The 20,684-nt window shown below is 41.2% G+C and overlaps 1 protein-coding gene across 2 annotated transcripts; it reads left to right on the top strand.

The window, feature by feature from the left end:
• Positions 1–698: 698 nt before the first annotated feature.
• On the top strand, positions 699–19,959 carry LOC135417935 (MARVEL domain-containing protein 3-like). Of its 2 annotated transcripts, none has more exons than XM_064662657.1 (4): positions 699–826; positions 2,017–2,172; positions 5,457–5,626; positions 19,090–19,959. In XM_064662657.1, exons 2-4 carry the CDS (start codon positions 2,057–2,059, stop codon positions 19,788–19,790), a joined length of 987 nt encoding a protein of 328 aa, XP_064518727.1. In that variant the 5' UTR covers positions 699–826; positions 2,017–2,056; the 3' UTR covers positions 19,791–19,959. The 2 variants fall into 2 exon arrangements, with proteins under 2 accessions (XP_064518727.1, XP_064518733.1); XM_064662663.1 differs by lacking the exon at positions 699–826 and adding an exon at positions 1,658–1,772.
• The last annotated feature ends 725 nt before the right edge of the window (positions 19,960–20,684 follow it).

The following is a 20,684-nucleotide window of genomic DNA, read 5'->3' as shown; positions in this document are numbered from 1 at the left end:
AGGAGAAGATGAGCTGAGTTGTACATGTGAAGGCGGGAACAGCAGAAGAGGTCTAGGCAAGGCGAGAATGGTAAACAGCAAAAGAAGCTGTTAACACAGCTCATGCAGAACTGGGAATCACAGTCTTACCACAGTTCAAAATACATGCCTTGAGCATTCAGTTCTTGTATCTCCTCATTTTAGGGACAGCAGCTCCTCTGATACCTGCATGTTACTTACGGGGGATTTTGGATTTAGCTCTAGCATGGGACTGCACTAACAGTTACGTATCTTAAGGCCGAATCCAAGAAGCACTGGTACCCCAAGCGTGCTGCAGTGAAAGCCCTGGGAAAGAAAGGGATTTTATGGGAGGGGGCGAAGGGATTGATCTCTTCTCTCAGGTAACTAGCAAGAGGACAACAAAACATAGTCCCAAACTGTGCCAAGGGAGGTTTTCCTTGGACATTAGGAAGAATTTCTTCACATGAAGGGTGATTAGACATTGGAATGGGCCCAGGGAGGTGGTGGAGTCACCGTCCCTGGAGGTGTTTAAGGAAAGACTGGATGTGGCACTTGGTGCCATAGTCTAGTTGACACGGTGGTGTTAGGTCACAGCTTGGACTGGATGATCTCAGAGGTCTTTTCCAACATTAACAGATTCTGTGATCCTCATCGCCGCCGCCGCTGCCGTTCCTAAGAGGGCGCGGGCAGGGCCGCACCTGGGCCGGGCCGCCGCGGGAGGGAGGTGCGGCGGGCGGAGGTGGGAGCGCAGCCGGGCAGGGGAGGGCTGTCCCGGCTGCTCCCGGGAGCTGCTGCTGGGCGGGACGGAGCTCAGCGCTCCCCTCAGGTGAGGGGTGGGGGTCCGCTGGCCTTGGCCCTCGGGGTGCCGAGGGAGACGGGCTCTTCCCAGAGGAGCAGGCGGCGGGTGGGCGGCGAAGGGGACGGCTCCTTCCCCCGCGGGAGGCGCCTGGTGTGCGCCATTTGTGGCGGGGCAGCGCCCATGGCAGGGCCAACCCCGGGGGGCGAAGGGGGGCTCGGCTCCGCTGCGGTGGTGCTGTGGCGGCGGGACCGACACCAGGAACCTTTCCCGTGGGGAAAGGCGGAATGGCTTCTTCCCGGAGCAGGGGAGCTGAGTCGCCTCCGGGGAAGGCGCTGTCTCTTTCGCTGTTAGATGTAAACAAATAAAAATTAATATTTTTAAAATATTATATTTATATTTATTTACGTCCTAACACCCTAAGGAGATGGAGGGAAGTCATTAAGCGAGCTTTCAGCTTGATCAGTCCAAATTAAATTGACTGCAGGCATTTCTACAGTGATGGTGGAGGGCTGTGATGAAGGCAAATGAGAATAAAGATTGCTTCGATTTTCGAAGTCTGCGTTTCCCTGGTTTACAGGTTTGGGCTTAGTTGTACCAAACTTGAAAAGGTAAAGACGCAAGAAATAACATCCTGATAATATTTAACACGAAATTATCAGGGTGTATCTTCTCGTCACCTTATTTTCGGCCCAGCGCAGCTTTGCCCGTACCTAATGTTTATGCAAATCACAGGCAGCGTTTGGTACTGACTGTTTACACCCTCTTAGAAACTCCCAGGACAAAGGTCACAGCCTGCCCTTTCAGACTTGCCCTGCCACCGGTGGCAGCTATGTGAACACTCATGCAAGGCACTGGTACTTGCTGGGCTTAATATATTAAGTAAGAGTCAACATTAGACAAGCCAAGATTCATATTCTTGGTGGACACCGTGCCTTGTCCTGGCAGCAAAGGCAGGAGAGTCAGAGCAGACCTAGTAAATAAGTGAAGTGCAATAAATGTTGAGTATAGAAACATTGCATTTACTTGATGAAAACATAAAGAAAACCTTCCTGCTTTAATTAAGTTGCCTTACTTGTAGTTTAAAGGGGTTTACTTCCTTCACTTCTTAAGGAAGTCTGTACTAATTCTTGAATCAGCTTGAAATGGAAGTGAGTGCTGGTCAATGAATAACTTTAAGGGGAGCTATAAAGTGAACCAGTTTTATTTCTCTGACTCAGGAAGTTATTTTAGAACGAAAGAATACATCTGAGAAACAAGATGTCTCCTGCCGGGAGTCAGTACCAAGATAAGCAATACAGGCACCATGAGAACCATAGATCTGACAGATACAAAGAAGACAGAAGAGCGAGAAAACCATACCAATACAATGCAAGGTATGTCTTTATCTTCCTCAAGAAATGTATCACAGCAGGTCTATAATGTCTGCCTTCTCTGTTTGCTTTTTAATACCCTCATATTACTCAGCCTTGAAATCATGAAGCATGAGCACACCACATTTGGAACACATTTTACACTTAGAAATTTAACCTTTTTGTTTGTATTGACTTTGAGACGGGGCAGAAAGGCTGCGTGACACGGGCAGAGATGTGAATTTCTTGGGATTATCTGGAACAAGTTGGGTCACAAGTAGGTGAAGTGTGGCCATGAGTCTTAGTACAGTTCCTGAAGAGACTGATCAGCAGGTGACAGCAAGCTGGTGTTTGCCAAATATGCATTGCTTAAATGAGAATGTTACATGACTGAGACCAGCACAGGGATTTCACGAGCTCTCAGGTTGCTCTAGTTCAGCTGTGAACACATTCCTATTAATCTGAAACAAAATTACTTTCTCTAGTCCCAGTCAATAAATGGCACTTGTTTAAGTGTCTAAGGCTGTTTGCAGCACTTGATAGTGGGTCAGCCCCTATCACCACAGTAAGCAGATCAGCTAATGGATTTCGAGTGCCAAATAAACTTGTAGGATATTACACTTCTCCTTCCAGCCTGGCCAGCCTACAGCATGCAAAATGAGAGCTTAGGCTGTTTTTCTTTTAGATCATACCCATGGATGCATTTGTAGGAAAGAGGTCTGTAGATCTAAACAGCACTGGCAAATTGGCCATGGCAGTAAAGTCTTTGTCACTCCCATTTAGTCTCTGAGGACATGATTGTAAGGGAATTTAGGATCAAAGACAAGCAGGGAGAAGAAATAAATATAATTAAGATTATTGAAAAGCTGAAATACTGAAGTACTCCCTGATAATATGCATTTTAGCAAGAAAAACGGGATGAGAATAAAAGGAGCAGAGGAGAGCACTGTGACTAGAAGGGCTACTTAAGTACTTACGGCTGAGTATAAAGCTTTTGGATAGTGGTAAACCTACTGTATTATGAAAATAGCTAATGAATTTTTTTTTCTGTCTCTCTTAAATTATGAAAAATTGGAGAGAAATGGGAACAAAGGCCAGCCTGAGAATCATCCTCAGAAGCTGAATGCCTGTCCTTAGAAAATCTGAGATTGGCAGGCAATATAATTAAATTATCTTGAACATGTTAGAAGTGAGAGCAGCTAATGCCAGTAACACATTAATAGCACTGTGGAGAGTAAAAGGGAAAAAGAAAACAGTTGGGTTTTTGGTGTGGCCTTCTTTTTTTTTTTATGTATAGCATACTATAAGCAATGTGTAAAAGGCTAGCTATAAATTAAACCACCACTTTCTAATAAAACACTTCTCTGTATTTCTTGGTTTTGCTGTTGGTTTCATATGTCTGGATACATAGACTGAAAACTGGTGGACAGACCGTAAAGACTCACAGACCATCCCTGTACCCACCAGGGATTAGAGGAAGGGAAGCTGCATCTACAGATCTGCAATAGCCATGAAGATAATTCTTAGAGTCAAGTTGAGAATCTGGGGGGCATCAGCTCTCACTAAAACTAATGGAAAATTTTTTTTATCAGTTGTTTTGAAGGGGTTTGGCTTAACCTAACAGGATTTCCCCTGCTTGATTCTCATGAAGTTCTTGTGGATTTTGGTGAAAACTTTGGCTGATTGACCAAAGGACCTCCAGATGCTGTAATGAAATAGATGGGAAGAGTTTTGTGGAAGCTGCAAATTTAGGTGGCTAATGCTTTCATCCCTTATAAGCAAGACTTTCTAGACAGAAAGTCTTTCCAAATGAATAAATGTTTGAAACTCCTAGGGCAACCTTCCTCTCATTGCTGAGGAGAATTACCTAGAACAGGAAAGTCCTGAAGAAAAACAGGAGCGAAGGTGGCCAGAATAGGCCATAGTGAGGAAAAAAAAAAATCTAAAAAAAAGAATTTTTTTTTTCCTAATTGTGCTCTGTTGCTGAACATTAGGGAGTTTTTGTTTTGATTTTTTGGTTTGTTTTGTTTTCTGGCAAGTAGCGGGATACAATAGAGAGAAGCAGCTGCATCAGAAGTACCAAAGGGATTGCTTTCAAGTTACTGGAAGTCTTATAAATCACACAGCTTATTTAATTTATGTGACACAGCTGCACAGGATGCTTTGGTAGTTGCACAAGACACAGGACAAAGGTCAGAAAAATCAGAAATGTTTCAGCCAAATAGAGCTGTTGGCAACTAAACGCGGAGATGTTAGCATTGGTCTTGTTATTGAATGTCTTAATTAAAATGTAAAAACTACAAAGAACATGATTTAATGTGGATGAATGAGATAACATTGAGTCTGGAATTGGATGAAGATAAACCTTAGTAAAGTGCAATGATACTAGGAAACAAAACTACAGTTGAAAATGCTGATCTATGGATAAGACATTCAGATAAAAACTGAATAGGAAAAAAAGACTTTTAAAAATTATAATGCTGAATGAGACTTAAAATACCCTTTAATAACAAACTCATCCCAGCTGTACTTTGAGAAAGGCAAGCTCCAATTCTCCTTCAAATGAGGGAGAAAATTTTGATTAGACCAAACCCTAAAACATTTACAGCCAATGTTTCTTTTAACTTGAGTTTTTAACTCCGTTAAGGAGGGCAAATTGCACTTTTCCTACAGAACATTCTAATTCTCACCAACCTTAAAAAAACATCAGATTTCAGATGTGGAGCTGTATGTCATTGCAGCAAAATGGATCATTTTGAAGTATATAAATGAAGAGACTACTTAGAGACATGAGAAATTGTTTTTTTGGGGGTTTGCTTTTAGATTCCTTCTCAAATATCTTCAAAGACCTTAAGAACTTTGAATAGGCTATTTTTTCCCCAATTTAAAATCTTTGTCTGTTTCTTTTAATAGCTTTTATTCTTTTAAAAGGCATCCTTGTGGGACACAGTAGTTGGAAGTACGAACTTATTACCTGGGCTGCTATGGACTAGTTAAAAACATTTGTTTTTCATGAAAAAAGCTGTTGTTCCTCCTGCCTACCTTTTGCTAGTAACCTTAACAGTTTGGCCAGCCTATCCAGTGAGGACATAATTTTTCCAAACTAAGGGCCATAGAGTGCAAATATCCTTGTGAACGTGGATTTATGCAAGTATTTGGGATATTTGCTTTCAAAACAGGCAGGAAAAAAGATCAGATGCCTGTGAAGCAAGCTAGCTGCTTCCACTAAGAGGATGGTTTCTCATGTTCTAATGTTCAGGAGAGAGTATGATTTAATTAACAAACATTAGTTATTTTCTCCCTTGTAGATCAACAGAAGACATTCGAGGTGGCCAGCACTCAAGAACTTCTACTGTTTGCTCAGACCGTTATTCTAAAACCTCAGGAGCAGCACGGGAGTATTTTGACCCACAGCCAGAGTTTTATCCTCCCAAGGAAACCTTCTCAATGAAGTGTTCAAAGGTATGCACAACAAGAGGTATGTGAGACTCTTACTGCCTGCCATCCACCCCTCTCCTTCCAAGGACTTGTCTTGGTTTTGGTTTCTGTGTTTAGAAGCACAACAAAGTAAAGCTAGAGGAATATTTAAAAAAAAAATCAAACAAACCAAATAACAACAAAAGCCCACAAGAACTGGGAGAGTTAATGAATGGCATAACTGAGGGTTATGCCATTTTAGACATTTAAAGGCAAGATTTATACAGATATTTAGACACTTGAAAATACATCTCCAGAATATTCATCCAGAGCATCAGATGGGTCATGTGTGTAATCAGCCAGTTTGTGCAGCAAGAGTTAACCTTTGGGATTTAGAAATAAAATAGATATTTGCATCTGTAGGCAATTTAAAGATGGCTGCTGAAGGTTTGATGCTAGTTTATTTCCGACACATTCTTCTCAGACTTTTTATAGACTCTGGATTTAATCCAGTCATCACTCATACATCTTTATAAAGCACCATTGTGGGAGACAAAACTATTTTCTGGATGTGAATCCAATAAAACAGTTTTTGAGAAATAACTTAGGTTTTGCATAGCTAGAAAGCAACTGCAACAAGCACAGAAATGAGCATTAATTGAGCATTAATGTGGGAAGAAATCAGCCTTAGTAAACTCATTCCCATAAACTAAACAAAAAAAAAAAAAAACCCGCTCTAAAATATCCATTACCCCTTTGAAGTTTTCCCTCTTCCAGGACAACGGGCATTCTCACCTTGTTTGTAGGAAAGGTCCACTGCAGTCTGAGTTGAACCTGTAGCTAGGTGCAAAATCTTTGGCTGAAGTCTATAAACAGACTTTCAGTGTCCTCCAGTAAAGAGACAAATGAAGAGTTTAGCTGTTGGAAGTAATTTAAAGTACATAGTGTTAGATTATTTCTTCACTCCATGTAGGAAAGTTAAATAACACACTCATTTGCTCTTAATATTTCTCTGTATGTGAATAGATGAACAATTTTAAGAGTGAGCTGAACTATTTTCTCACTGTGTTCTTTGTATTTGTATGCAGTTTGGTTTTTGTCTTGAGATGTAACTGCAAACAATTGTAGAGCACGTTTAATAACACAGAGACATACTGATTTTTTTATCCATGATAAAATTGTATCATCAGTGTCTTCTTCAGCCACAGTGAATTATTTTAACTTGTCTAAAAAGCTCTAGAAAACTCCATGCCTTATTTTATCACTGCTATAGAAAAATAAGGTGGCAAATTATTTTTAGTTTTGAGTTTCACTAGTTTAGACTTATGAGTAGCTTAATGTGAATTTCTGTGGGTTTTTTCCCTGCATTTTCTTCTTATTATTTCAGTGCATTAAACATCATTAATGTTTTTAAAATGTCCTACGTTTGGATTCATCAGTTGATAATGATGATTTCGCTTCCCCCCCCCCTCCCCCTGGTATTGCTTATTATTTTCCAAAAATTTAATGTCTGAGCTTGCAGTGGAGGAGGGAAAAGAGAACATGTAGAAAAGAAGCCCTTATATTAGCAACTTTATTTCAAAAAATGAAAATATATTGGAGGTTAATAAGATTATGAGAATGTTACTCCCCTGTTTAATTTTTGAAAGCACCGGGATTTAGCAGACTTTCCTAGAATTGTTTTGCAGAATTCTGTGTTCCCTGCAGTCACAGTAGATGTTACAAATGAAAAGCTACATGAATTGTTTACTAAAAAGTCAGTACATGTGAGCTACAACATTTTACAGCATGAGAAGTTCCTGTAAATACTTCTTAACCATCTCTTTCTTTTGCCAATGGTTTTTCAGCACTCTGGTGAAATTCCCCCTTTTCCAATCACCACAGTTCTAAAATAAACTAGACTCAAACAAGGCTGGGACATCAGGTGATGTACCACAGTCTTTTCCAGAGCAACAACTGAAATGTGAACCTTACTTTCCGGCCGTCCATTAAGTTGTTGGGTTTTGTTTGTTTTTTTTTTCTTTTGCCTAGCACACAGTTATGTTCTTTGTGCAGTTTAGAAAACTAGGGAGGAATTCTATACAACCAGAGTTCTGAAAAATATTTGCTTCACCGAGATACTGCCCTCTTTGTCCATGCTTTTTATAAGCAATAGCCCAAAAAGCTAAAGGTGAGTTTCAGAAATAAGCAGTTATTTTTTTAGGGAACCTTTGAACACCTTAGCATCTTATGACATTTTAGGACCTCATTCTCCTATCTTTGTTATTTCCCCCCTTCCCTCCCTAATCCCTGCCCACCCCTTTTTTTTTTTTTTCACTACAACCATATTAGGACAATAAACCCAACCCACATATAATGGAAGAAACAGCTGATATTGACCTTTTTTTCCAGTAGGAACATTTGATACCATCTAAGAAACTTCAAAACATTTGCTCTTTTTTAATCCTTTTGTCTTGAAAACAGAAGGGGAAAAAAGTCTGTTAAAACATTATATGAGTGATACCTGTGCAAAGGCATTCAGGTGGGATCACATGGCTGTAGCAGTACTGGATCATGTAAGGCACCTGATTACTCATCCTCCCAAATAATGGACTAAAGTATAAACTTAGGAGGACCATCAAAGTTTGGACCAGTAGAGAATGAGCTGTCTTCTGGAATACATTCCAGACTTTGGATTGGTGGAATTTCCTGAACTGGAAAACTGCACTCACATCTATTATGTTTAACTCCTCTTTATAGACCTATCAAATTTGTTTAATTCTCTTCTGAATCCCCTTTTGAATGTTTGGCCTTCGCATTACCTTACCACAAGAAGTTCGAAAGTTTCTTTGTGCCACTTCAAGAAGTACTGTTTTGTTCCTTAAAACATTTAAAAGAAGGTATCTCTGCTTCTGGTGGTATCCAACATACCTAGTGATAATCTCATATATACACCTTCTCCGTGAGATTTTTGGTTTTGGGTGTGCCTGTGCTCCTGTTGGTTCTTCACAACTGAACATCAGTCAGTTTTGGCCTTAGTGAGAGCAAAGTCTTCCCAGTTTTGGTTAGCTTGCCAGTCTTACACCTTTTCCAGATCCACCGTACCTTTTGGAGATGGGCTGACCAGAAATGCGGTAAAAATACCAGATAAGTTCCAAAAAGAATCAGATATCTGCATAGAGGTTCTGGTTCTGTAGTCCTGTTCTAATGCTTCCTAGCTTTTTGTGTGGTGTTTGACTATCAGTGAACAGTGAGCTGATGTTTTCAGAGAAGGATACGTGATGTCTTTCTGGAGTGCAAATACTTTGTTTAGAGTCCATCTGTGTGCTCTGTAGGGGAGAGGGCTGGGGGTGTGTGTGGGTGGTGTTTCTCTACATGCATGAAGTGTGAGGTTGCTTATCAAACTGATTTCATTAACTTCTCATTCAAGAGCTTGAGCTCTCAGCAGCCTACCAATTTTACAGTTAGCAATCATGAAGATTTTTTTTGTGATTATTATTACAGCAGACTTCACCATCTCACTTTTCAGTGTTTTTAATTCATTAGTCTGTGCATTGACAATCGTTTTTTGTTGGATCACTTTGGACCCTCACTTACAGCTCTTCGGGCCATATTGCAGAGCAAACCCCGGATGCACAAACTGTATTTCCCTTGGATAAAACTAAATGAGAGGGTGAGCTGTAACCCATAGCAGGCGGTCTGCACTTTGGACCGAACTAGAGCCAAAATATAGTACATCTCTACCCAGAAAACAGCTGTCGTGTTGCCCCTACATCTTCAGCTCCACTTGTTTGACTCTACAGATCCCTCCTTCTTCATTGCTAACATGGGCATACTGCTGACAGGCAACACAAACTAGTGATTACTTCCTTAACTCTATATGCGTGAAAACTGGTTGTTTGCTGAGGATTTTTTATCTCACGGGAGCTTGTGTCATTTAAGAGCACTACCTTTCTTCATGCATCTGCTGATTCTTTCAAATGACTTTCCTCTGACAGATTTTTGACTATTCCCTGCTATGCTATCTTTATATCTCATTTCTGTATGTTGGGGTTTTTTTCCATAGGACAGTTACACTTGTGGGCCTACAGTTTACAGATTCAAAAGACAATAGAAACACAGAAGTCTGCCACCTTCTGTTTCTTCATTAGTGAAGGGGATTTAAGGAACAGCTTATAGATTGGTGTCAAACTGTCTAGATGCACTATGTAATTTTATGGGAATTGGAAATAAACTGTTTGTGATAAAGACAAACCATTCATCAACTAAGTAACTCCTGTTTGCAATAGCCATTTCTTACAACTTATGCACATTAATGCATGCCATTTAAAGCAGCACGTATTGAAAACAACAAGAGTTTGTTGACCTAGGGATACTTAGAGCTGAAATTCTCTCAGAAGGAAGCATTCAATTTACTTTTCACAGTGCAGTTAAAAATTCTCTACTTCTCTCTTTTGTGTAGAAAAACTACATTAGTAATCATTTTGCCTTTCAAAGAACCCTGCTTGGGCTTACTGAAAATATAACCAGATTCAGTGCTTTTGTTTAGCAGAGGCAATGAGAAAAGTGTTCAAGGCTGGCTGCCATGCAGCTTCCTTTGTCTTAGCGAGAGTAAAATCTGAGTTGAACCCAAGAGTGAATTGCTGATCATAAATTGGTCATGGATATTTGGTCACTTGACCTTGAAAATGTTTAATTTTCTTTTTATTATATATATTGGTGTGAAAGAGGTGGAGCAATGCAGTTCCAGGATAATGCCTCCTATACTTTTGCTTAAACAGTGAAGGTAAACTAAGTTCCTCTCATCTTCAGTCAGTATGCAGTTCAGGACATTGCCTGCCCTTTTGCCTTCCATAGAATTGTACTGTGCTGGTCATAATTTCTGAGCAAATAAGCTTTTTTTTTTTTTAATTCTTTGACTCACTTGGCATTTAAGGGAGACAAAACCTAAAAGGTTAGAAAATAGTTTGTGGAGGAGCAAGTATAATTGAATCCCTGTTATTTGCTGCCATGAATACAGCTTTGCGCCTTGAATAGTGTCAGATTTCCTAAGCATATTGTAGGCACTTCCAAACAATCATGCCTTTAGCCTACATTCTAACATCCACAGTTGTTAAAGCCTTCAGACCAATTTCCTCTCAGAAAAAGACAGCATTATGGTTTGTAACAACATGAAAAGTCTCCAATTTCAAGCATAGCCAGGAGGAAATATCAAACTGAATTTATTTGGAGGAGGAAATAGAATTAGGGAGTAACAATTACTTTCTCCAGAATATATTCATGCACTAACAAGCCGGCATTAATTCAAGTGTAAACATCTATAAGCTTTTGTTTTTACAAACACAGGGTTTTTTTCCCGTAGCTTTGCATGCTGGCAAATAATCATAGACTTGGAAAAATACTGAGATGGAAAGTTACCCTAAACACAGGGTTCACACTAATAGACACTTGCTTTGAGTTATGCCATTGTTCATAACCATTATGCTGCTGTTGTTATATTTCTATGTTATGCTGTGATACTGGTCCTCTTGGAGTCAGACATCAGAGCAGGAGGGGAAAAATATTTTGCAGGGCACTTGTATCCCTTTCAGTGCTGTGGAGATGTTGGGGGAGAATAGTGGTCTGCATGAAGCATGGGACTGGAATAAAAAAATTTTCTGTAGCTTCAGTTACACATGTTCAAAACCACTGAAGGGTCATTAAATGTGCGTAGTGCAGGTAACTGTGGGTGAAAACAAGCATTTGACAAGTGCATTCAGCAGCACATTACATCTTTTCAGCAGTAGTCAGTGGGACACTTACATTTCTGTGGAGGCACCCAACAGGATTAGAAACTGTTGTATTTTGCAGCCACTACCTTCACATTTTGCCCCTACAGTGTGCTGTGCTTAGCTCCTTTAAATTGTGCTCAAAGCTGCCTTACACCCTTCCTGTGGCAGTTAATTTCAATGTATTTCTGTGTAAGAAGGGAGTGCTAAGCTCCTGTATAGTCTCCTTGTAATTAGACAGCTTCTCCTTCTATCTGTTACAAAATATGTTTTAAATACAGCGTGACTAACAGACTGAAATTGCCATCAAGATTTTTAATCTTGTAATGGTGAAGATAGAGGATATTGGTAGTGGGAACTGGATGGAGCTGTACAGATGAATATAATCCCAGTTATTCAAAATGCTTAATTAAAGTAGCCCAGTAACGAGAGACAGCGGCAGAGCTGCAGGTAACCTTCCTGTTCTCAAGTTAAAGTATTTCACTTGGAGCTAAGTCCTGTTTGCTGTGAAATACAAACAGCCATGAGCAGTTAGCTCTATAAAAACACGCAGGGGAGTTACACTAGTTGCAGATGCCAAATCTTACCTTTAGCAAACTGCTGCCTTGCCAACACATGGGACTTTCACTCTGCCTACGTTTTCATCTGAAATTATTTTTGTCCACCTTTTGGCACTGAGCTAACGTGCACGATTGTTTTTAGAGAGGGGAGAACTACAACTGAGAAGACTCACTACAGTTGGCAGGGGAAGATATTGGCAAAGTTGACAGTAGCTGTTAGGTATGTGTTAGACTCCAGTTCATGTTTCCCATACTGGGAAATCTTAGTTACGTTTGCTGTCTTACATTACAGAAGAAGAGTTACACCATCCTGTAAGAGCACTAGGTTTGTCTTCCCCACATCTGACCCAAATTATGGGAACAAAGAGAAACTCTTCTCTTAAAAAAAGTGGCTCTCAAAGCCAACTGATACAGCAGACAGACTATCTATTGAATCTAGCTCTATGTCTTGAGCTGGTGATCTTAGCTCACTTAAAGGAGAAAAATCCACTGAGACAGGAATGTTGCTCACCAAGTGTGACAACCCACAATTGGTAAAGTGAATGAGAAACTCAGGTTCACAGGTGCCTCCAACCTGACCTACCTTCAGCCAGACTATGATTACTTAAAGAACAATAACACCCCAATCTTTGTACTTTCTAAAGGCAGCTCAGTTTCAGTTCAAAGGAGGGAGTGGCTATGGAAAGTTGGCATAAGGAACAAGAGTGTTTCATTGTTTTCCGAACTCTTTTTAAAAAAACTCCTGCAAGTTTGTTTCAATACCAAGACACTTGTTTACCACTTGAAAGAACTATTGGTACGTTAGGAAGAAAAAAGGCCTTTTTCTGAAATGCAGAACATGAGATGACCGCACAGAGACCTACCAGTGCTACAAATACACGTACAGCCTTTTACAGGTGTTGTGTTTGAACAGTCAAATACTACAGTCTAATGCAAGATCTTTTGCTTCCCATCCTTTCCAAAATTAGGAAAGATGACTCATCTTCAGTAAGTAGCAGAGAAATCAAGAACATTCTGGAAGCGATGCTTTAAAAAACTACTGGAAAAAAGTAAACCATAGCTGTTGTTCCCAGGCAGGGTCTGGGTTGTACTGAAACTGTCTTACAGTGGTGGGGAAATATGGGGATAGAGGCTGATGCAATTTTTCTACAATTTAAGTCCACCCTTTCCTGTGAAAATTGGACAGCACTGTTTAGAGGATGGGAGGGTATTAAGCAGAAAGAATAGAGCAGGTGGGATACTTGTTCTTTAAGGGAAGAGGATACACAGAAAAAACAGGATAATAATACATTTGGATCTGAGCACTCTGACTGTGAACATGAGACTTTTCTGAAACATTAAAACCAAGGCTGGTCATCCTTTGAGATTTCCTAACAGACTGATTATCTTGACTAAAGAGAGACAACTTATAAAAAGATAATAATAATGCTTTTTCCTAAAGCATTCTTTTAATTTTCCCAGTTTTAAACTATTTTTTCATTGATTTCCAGTAAGACGGATATCTCAAATGAGTGTAAGTGTGTTGGGCACATCCATGCAATTTAAATTCAGTTGGCTCTGAGTATGTGTTTCCCTTGGGTCCTTTGAAAAGCCAAGATTCTGTTGGTGTTACATTGCCTAATTCTTGTGTTTTAGGGTTGGGTTGTTTTTTTTTCTGCCTTTGATTTTAGCATGACTTAGTGAAAGCTAAATCCCACCACTGGCTGTAGAACACAGAGACCTACAAAAATAACAATGGGGTGGGGGCTTGGGGGGCATTTGTTTGTTTATGACAAAGCTGTGTGTTGCCTTTATTCTGCATCAGTGAAGCTGGTTGAATTCTTGTTATTGGTTTCAGTAAGATCTTGCTTTGTACATAAAGGGAATAATATCTTTAGAAAGATATTTTAATACTTTGCATCCAGATTTTATATTTTTTATCTCTTTCAACGGTTGTCTCCATTTCATTTCCCTTGTTCAGTTCTCCTCCTCTATTTTGGTTCCTCCCCACTTCTGTCACTGTTTTGTCCCCTTCCAAAAGCAGAGCCAAACCCCTCTTTCCTTTAATGTTTTCTCCCCCTTGCCCTTATCTTTTTCTCTTGCCACCAACTCAGTTTAGCAGAGCAGTGACCAAAGCTGCATTGAGCTGTGCCTTCAGTCTCTGGGGAATACCAAGCCTGCACTGGCAAGAGATGTTCTGCATTTGAGATCCTTTTCAGGACTGACTGCTGCTTTTGTAAGTCACTATATATGGTCAAAATACTTGTCTGCTCCTTTGCAGGAAAAAAAAAAAAAAAGGAAGATTACCTCTGAAAAGCAGAAAGCTACCCAAACTGGAAAAAAAAAAAAAACCTAATGAGAACTTTCAGTGAAAAAAGCTGAGAGAATGATTTTTCACATTTTGTAGCTTCTAACTCCTTTTTTCCCTTCTCCTGGAGCGACCCCTAATGGGATTGGGCACCACTGACCTGTGTATCTCCAGCCCTGCAACTGGGGTCCAGGTGCCTGAGAGGGGCAGCCAGACACTGACAGGGCTGCCAGCTGTGTCCTACTGGTCCCAGTGGTAGATGGTCTGCAAAGGAAGCAGAGGGAGAAAGCAAGCCAGAATGGAGAATGATAAACATAGAGTATCTTAGAAGTACACAGGCAGGTTCACTGAAGAGGAGGGAATAATACCAAAGAGACAGGAGGGAGCCCATGTGCAGTCAACAGAGGAAGACAGTGACTACTGTGCCAGATAACAGTGGAGGGAGACGCTTTGAAGGCCTCCTCTATTAGCTGGGCCCTGATGGGGTCAGGGGTGTTCAACAGAAACAGCCAGGACTGTCTGTCCTGCAGACTCATTTATAGGAGCTGCAGAAATAAAGGAATTAACATGAATTGACCATTTTATCTTATGTGCACATGTGTGTACATACACCATGAGCCCCACACCTGAACATCAGGGCCATCCTGCCACAGTGCCTGGATGAAAATTCCTCTTTATAGCTTCTAATGTGTGAGACTTGAGCGCAGACTTGAGTTACTGGGTACCGCACATTCAGCCACAGTGTAGTTTTATGAGGCAGAGCACACAGATTTAACAGCTCACCTGAGGAGAATTTCTGGTCTTTCTCTGGTCCCGGCTGTGTTATTTCTGCTGCTAAACTCATGCCAATGTAATTGCTCATCAGGTATGCTCTGAGTCACTTCAAGTTGCTAAAGTTGCAGAAAAAAACAGCACCACACAAGAAGAGAGTTGAATCGTTTCCTGCTATTTTAATTTATTTAAACAGCTCTTGGAAGGGCCTAAGGTGAAGCTGGAGGAGGTAGGGGAGAAAAGTAGTGGCTGGCCAGTCAAGAGTAGGAGCTGTTAAAGTCAGCTGCCTGTAGGTCTGTACCCTTACCAGCCTGCCTGGCTGCTTTGCTGCATGTTTGAGCCCACCATTTGACAGAATTGTTCTGCAAGTTGATATGATGGCAATAGCCCAGCAGGGAAAAGAAAGGGAAAGAAAAAGTGAATAGTAGATTAATAGTATAAATTAGAAGGCTGCTGTTTGTTATAGCAGTAAGCCTACTCACAGCAAAAGATGACCAGATTCAAGCAAAATTAACAAGTATGATACATTGAAGTTACTATTCACTGCAGGTTTAGATTTTATGGAATGAATGAAACAATTCTTTGGAAAACTCTGGCAACATCCACTGTCCTCTAGATTGCAGCCATTCTCCTCACCTTCAGTGCTGAAAAGCCATGCAGGAAAGAAGCATAGGAAAGGAAATAGTAATCCAGGAGCCCTGACTTGAGTCTTGTAACTTGCTCAGTAAGGAGAGGGTTAGTTCCTGAAGCCAGCTGTTCACTGTGCTGATTTTAATACAAACGCCTAACATTTTAGATAGATCTAAAGATTTTGAACTTGAGAAAGGAGAAAAAATAACCAATGGAATTTGGAGATGTTCAGACCTCCTGTCATTTTACACTCAAATCTTGCAGTGCATTTGTTGTTGTGTGTGATTATGGAATAATTGCAGAGATAAGTAGCTTCCCCAGAAAGAAGACCTTTTGGCAGTCTAGTTGCTGCAGGTATAATTCTATGATGACATAGTTAACAGGCCTTTGAAAGCAGAAATGGCAGCACTGACTCAGAAGCATGGCTTGTAACTCAATCCTTTCTGCCAGCAGTACACTACTTGACATAGGTCACTGCTAGGATGTATGTTACAATGCTTTGGCAGAGCTAAGGTTCAAAACTTAACTGTCCTTTTATTCCTTATTTCCTTATTTCTCAAATCTGTCTATCCTGTTTATATTAGTATAGTAGGATTTGGGATCAGCTTGTAACTGTCACAGAACAAGGTTGCACAAGGCTTTTTGAGTCTGACCACAATATTTCCATCAAAGCCCTGATGATTGTACAAGGCCTTAGGGATTTCCACTAATTGTCTGATACTTTCACAAAAATTGCTGGCTGTCATTGCAGACCTGTAATTCATTCTACATACTGCTTATCATTTTAGAATTTTCTTTAATACAGGAGTCTTTGTTATTGCACTTTTAAAAAAAATAAAAAAAAGTAAATCCATGTGATAAAAATAACGGGTGGAGTAGCTGCTAATGAACCTCTCTCTGTTGTTTAGTTACTCTAATCAATTCTACAGCAGGCATGTGTGACAAGTGTACAGGTGCATACAAAACCTGTCCAACCTGAATGCCCTGTGTAAGGAAATTTTTCAGCCATGCCATTAAAGCATCTAATGCTGCAGTTAAAAATACAGTAGACCTACATTGATCATATTTGTTGTCCCATTAGCAGTCAGCTCAGTGAAGTTAGGGGGTTGCACACAGAACGTGTGTGAACATGTAGAAAGTTTTGGAGCAGTGTCATTGAGGATTGGGGTCAGTTATAAATGAGGGGAGGTTAGTAACAGGTGATGACTACTTTGACAACAGAAAACTGCCATTTCTAAAGCTCAGCAAGGTGATGTACAGGAAATGTTGATGCTCAGTAGGTCAGAGGGCCTCAGTAGTCATAGACGAAGAGGAAATTCTGAAGTCAGCAGTAGAAGAAAGCTGACTGGTCATGTATTCCCAACTACCAAGTTCCCAAACATACTTAAAATTTATGTTTCCCTTAATCAAATGGTCTTTCCTCCCTGTAGACTTGTAAGAACTGCTTCCTGATGGAGCATCTATGAAATCAAGTAGTCAGCCTTTAAAAAGGGAAGTGCCCTTCTGCATCCAACACCATCCAAGGGCCCTGTGTATCTAAGCTGACTCCCTGTATTTGGAAGGTACAATGTACAAATCAACTGAGCAGACAAAAAAAATCTGATTGAGTTCCAGTTAATGTCCTGTATACACACTACTCTTTCAAAATACTATGAACAGTCCTAGTAAAGCAATGACTCTGTATCTACTACAAAATATTGAATCTTTTGGCTGCGTTGTTTGCAATTGGTACAAAGAGTTCCAAATCTTCACTCATGGACCAAGATTCAAATTTCGCTTTTCATTTAGCTCCACAGATATTTTCCTTTGAATTATTTGAAGCTCCTGAACAGATTTAGTGACTAGCACAGTTATTGCCCTGATTCACAGAATTTGTTTTGCAGAAGGGTCAAAGAAGAGGCAGATTGTCATGCAGAAATCAGCATCACCTCTGAATAACACATACATACAACTGCACACTTAGTTCCTCTTGAAAAAGAGCATTTTTTCTGCTCTGCCTTCTCTACCTAAATCTTTTTAGGTGAAATCTGTGTACATATACACTTGTATATACATATACAAGCAGAGTGAAACATGCTGAGTTTCAGTTACTCTATTCCTAGGTATTACCACCATTATCACTGCTCCCCTTTGTGCTTCTGGGATGGTTTTCAAGGCCATGATGTGAATGGGCTCAGTACTGACCTACAGCTGCGTTAGCAGAAGTAAGGAGACCAGCCTGGATACATGGGGAAGCAGGAGATCCTGAAGTGGCCAGAGGCCCTTGTCAAACAGCCACAAGTACTTTCTTGTGCCAAGCAAGCAGCAGCAGGAAAGGGCTCATTACCTCAACACTCTGTGGAGGGAGCAAGAAGGGGCAGAGTGGGAATATCCGATAATCCTTCATGGTGGCTGTCACTGGTTTTGTTTGGTTGGAAGCATCTGGCAACACAAGAGAGAAATTTGTTTAATTCCCTTGCGTTGCTGCTCTGCTTCAGCCCTTTCTTTTCAAGCCCGTACAGCCTTGACAGCAACTGAGCCATTGCTCATGAGGAAAATGCCATGTGGATCAATGTTAGCAGCATAAAATGAAAGTCTGTATGCAAACCACAGATCCTGCCCCACTTTAAAGACAAATATAGGACCACTGTGTCGAGCATCTAACATTCTTGGCTGTCAGACAGCAACAGAATAATAAGATTCACAATTCTGTAACTAACTTCAGAACTTTGGAGCGACAAGCCTGGCATGATAGGCGTTTTCATTTCCCCAGTAGGCAGCTCTATCTATGCTACACTTCAACATCCGTCATGTTTACTAATCTTAGTCTGACCCCTAGTGAGCTGTCACAGAATAATCAGATAAGGCTTTCTTCTGAATGTGCAGGTGTGGAAGAGAACACATGACCTAGTATCAAATTCACTGATCTTCACATGGTGGTTTTTGCCTCTTTCACCTTCTTTTCTTCTTTTTTTTTTTTTTTTGTGCGATCAGGAACTGCTTCGTCAGATTTATGAAGAGATTTTTGCCTCTGAAGGAGATGAAGTGCAAGTTATATCTGGTTAGATAATACATTTAAATTAACAGACACTTAGACAAAAAGAGGGTGTAAGATAAAGCAGTAAACATTTTAAAGGACCTAAATAACTTGCACAATTTTTCAAGCCATTAGAAACTTCTGGGGTTTTGTCAGCTTTAACCTCAGCATTTTGTTCATACTGGATATTTCTTGCTCAGTGTGTTTATGCCAAGTAGTTACGGGCCAAAATACAGTCACTGTGCACTTGCCTTGGCAATAACGCAAGCACAGTAAAATTTTTATTTTTTTTTTTCCCTGGATGAAGATCCATCTATCAGGCACACTGACAAATTAAAAAAAGTAATTTGCCCAACTTCTGAAATGTCCACGAGAGCTTCTTCTATAGCTGTAGCTAAGAGGACTCTCTCAGTACTAGCGCCCTCTGTCCATGTTTTTGGTGTGCTTCTGTCACCCACAGTGTGTGCAGAAGATGTGGCTTTGACACTATTCCCTTCTTTCTGCTCCTTACAGGCATTTTGAAGTTTGTGGAAATCACGGTTAACCTCCTGGTGTTGATTTGTGTGGGAGCTTCCCAAGCCTCTATTGCAGGCTTCACATCCCTTGGAGGCTTTGGATCCTTTAGCCTGAATTCAGCCTATAGCCCCTTTGAGGGCACAGAGCTCCAGGAGGTGAGGGAGCTGGACATGCAGATCACCCAGATGAGAGCTCCTTGTGTGTATGGTGGCGTAGCCTTCAGCTTAACAGCAGCAGTACTTACCCTTGTCTTCCTTGTCGTGGGGGCAAAGCCCATCCAGCAGCTCAGGACAGGGCTGCTGGTAGGTGAGTGTGCCTTCAACCTGCTGGCTGGCGCAGCATACGTTGTGGCAGTGGGCCTCTACCTGCATTTTGTCAGCCAGGTGAACTCCACAGAAGTTTGCAAGAGGCGTGAGAGGCTGTACGCGCGCCGCGGCTACACCTCCATGAACTGCGTGGTCCAGGGCGGTGATGCAGCCGTGGGCCTTTTCGGTGCCGTTGCCTCCTGCTTGTACTTTGCCAGCTTTGTGGTCTGCATCCGTGCTGTCCGAACTGTCAGAGCCTTCCAGAGCCATGTGGCCAAGGCTCAGCACAGCCCCAAAGTCAGTGTTAAGGACAGAAACATCAGAAACCACCATGCTGTTCACAGGACCTCTGAAAGCTCCCACAACATCCAGGCTCTTGCCACGTTAGTGTGAAGTCAGCTCTGGGACTGTGCCAGAGAGCTGGGGCTTCAGCCAGGGAGGGACATGGCAAACAGGAGACCAGCCCACAATGTATCTCCCTACAAGGTGCTGAAGCATGTACAGAATCACCAAATGTAACTACACAGCTATAACATGATGTAATAAAATTGACATTGAGTGACTTGTTTTAACAAGGTTTTTTTGCACTGGTCTCTCAAGCTGGACTCCTGTAGGTAAAATGTGTTTGTGATTGTAATGTTTTCATCCTGCACAGAGCAAATCCAAACAGGTTACAGGTTTAACAGGTTACAACTGCATTGATGCCAAACTTGTGCTAACAACCACTTCCTTTCCTCTCCCCTGGCATAAGGAATTGAATACAGAGTTAGGATGGGCAGCCTTCAACAGATCCTGTGCCTGTTGTGCATCCTGTTGACTTATGCTACAGTGCTCACAAAGCAAAGGACACTTGAGTGCTTTTCTGAATCGTGTCTGAGCTTACATTTGTGACCTGTTTTGCTTGGGCTAGTGAAGCGTTTTATCTTTTGAGTCACAGGGGTTGACACGTACTGATCATGTGCTCCCTGCGGAATGCTGCCGGGAGGAACTAGCTGCAATGTCAAAGGTAGCATTTTGGTCCTTATCCAGTTTCCTACTGTATTTTCCCATCTCACTGAGCGCAGATCAGAACCTGAGAGTTCAGAACACACTGGTCGAGTATCAGCTTAGTAAAGATACCATTTGCTTCTGTAAGCCCCTAAACAAGGTTTGGCTTGCTGACTCCACAGCCGGTGGTGGGTAGAGCCCAAGTCAGAAACATGCTGGCTGCCGTGGGAATGCTGTAACAGTGACAGAAAGTACATGTATCCTTCCAATATCTAAACAGGCAAAGCATGAGTGAACAGA

Source organism: Pseudopipra pipra, chromosome 1 (assembly GCF_036250125.1).
Source record: "Pseudopipra pipra isolate bDixPip1 chromosome 1, bDixPip1.hap1, whole genome shotgun sequence".
NCBI classification, from domain to species: domain Eukaryota; kingdom Metazoa; phylum Chordata; class Aves; order Passeriformes; family Pipridae; genus Pseudopipra; species Pseudopipra pipra.
Note: the sequence above shows the minus strand (reverse complement) of the source record. Positions and strands in the feature narration are given on the sequence as shown.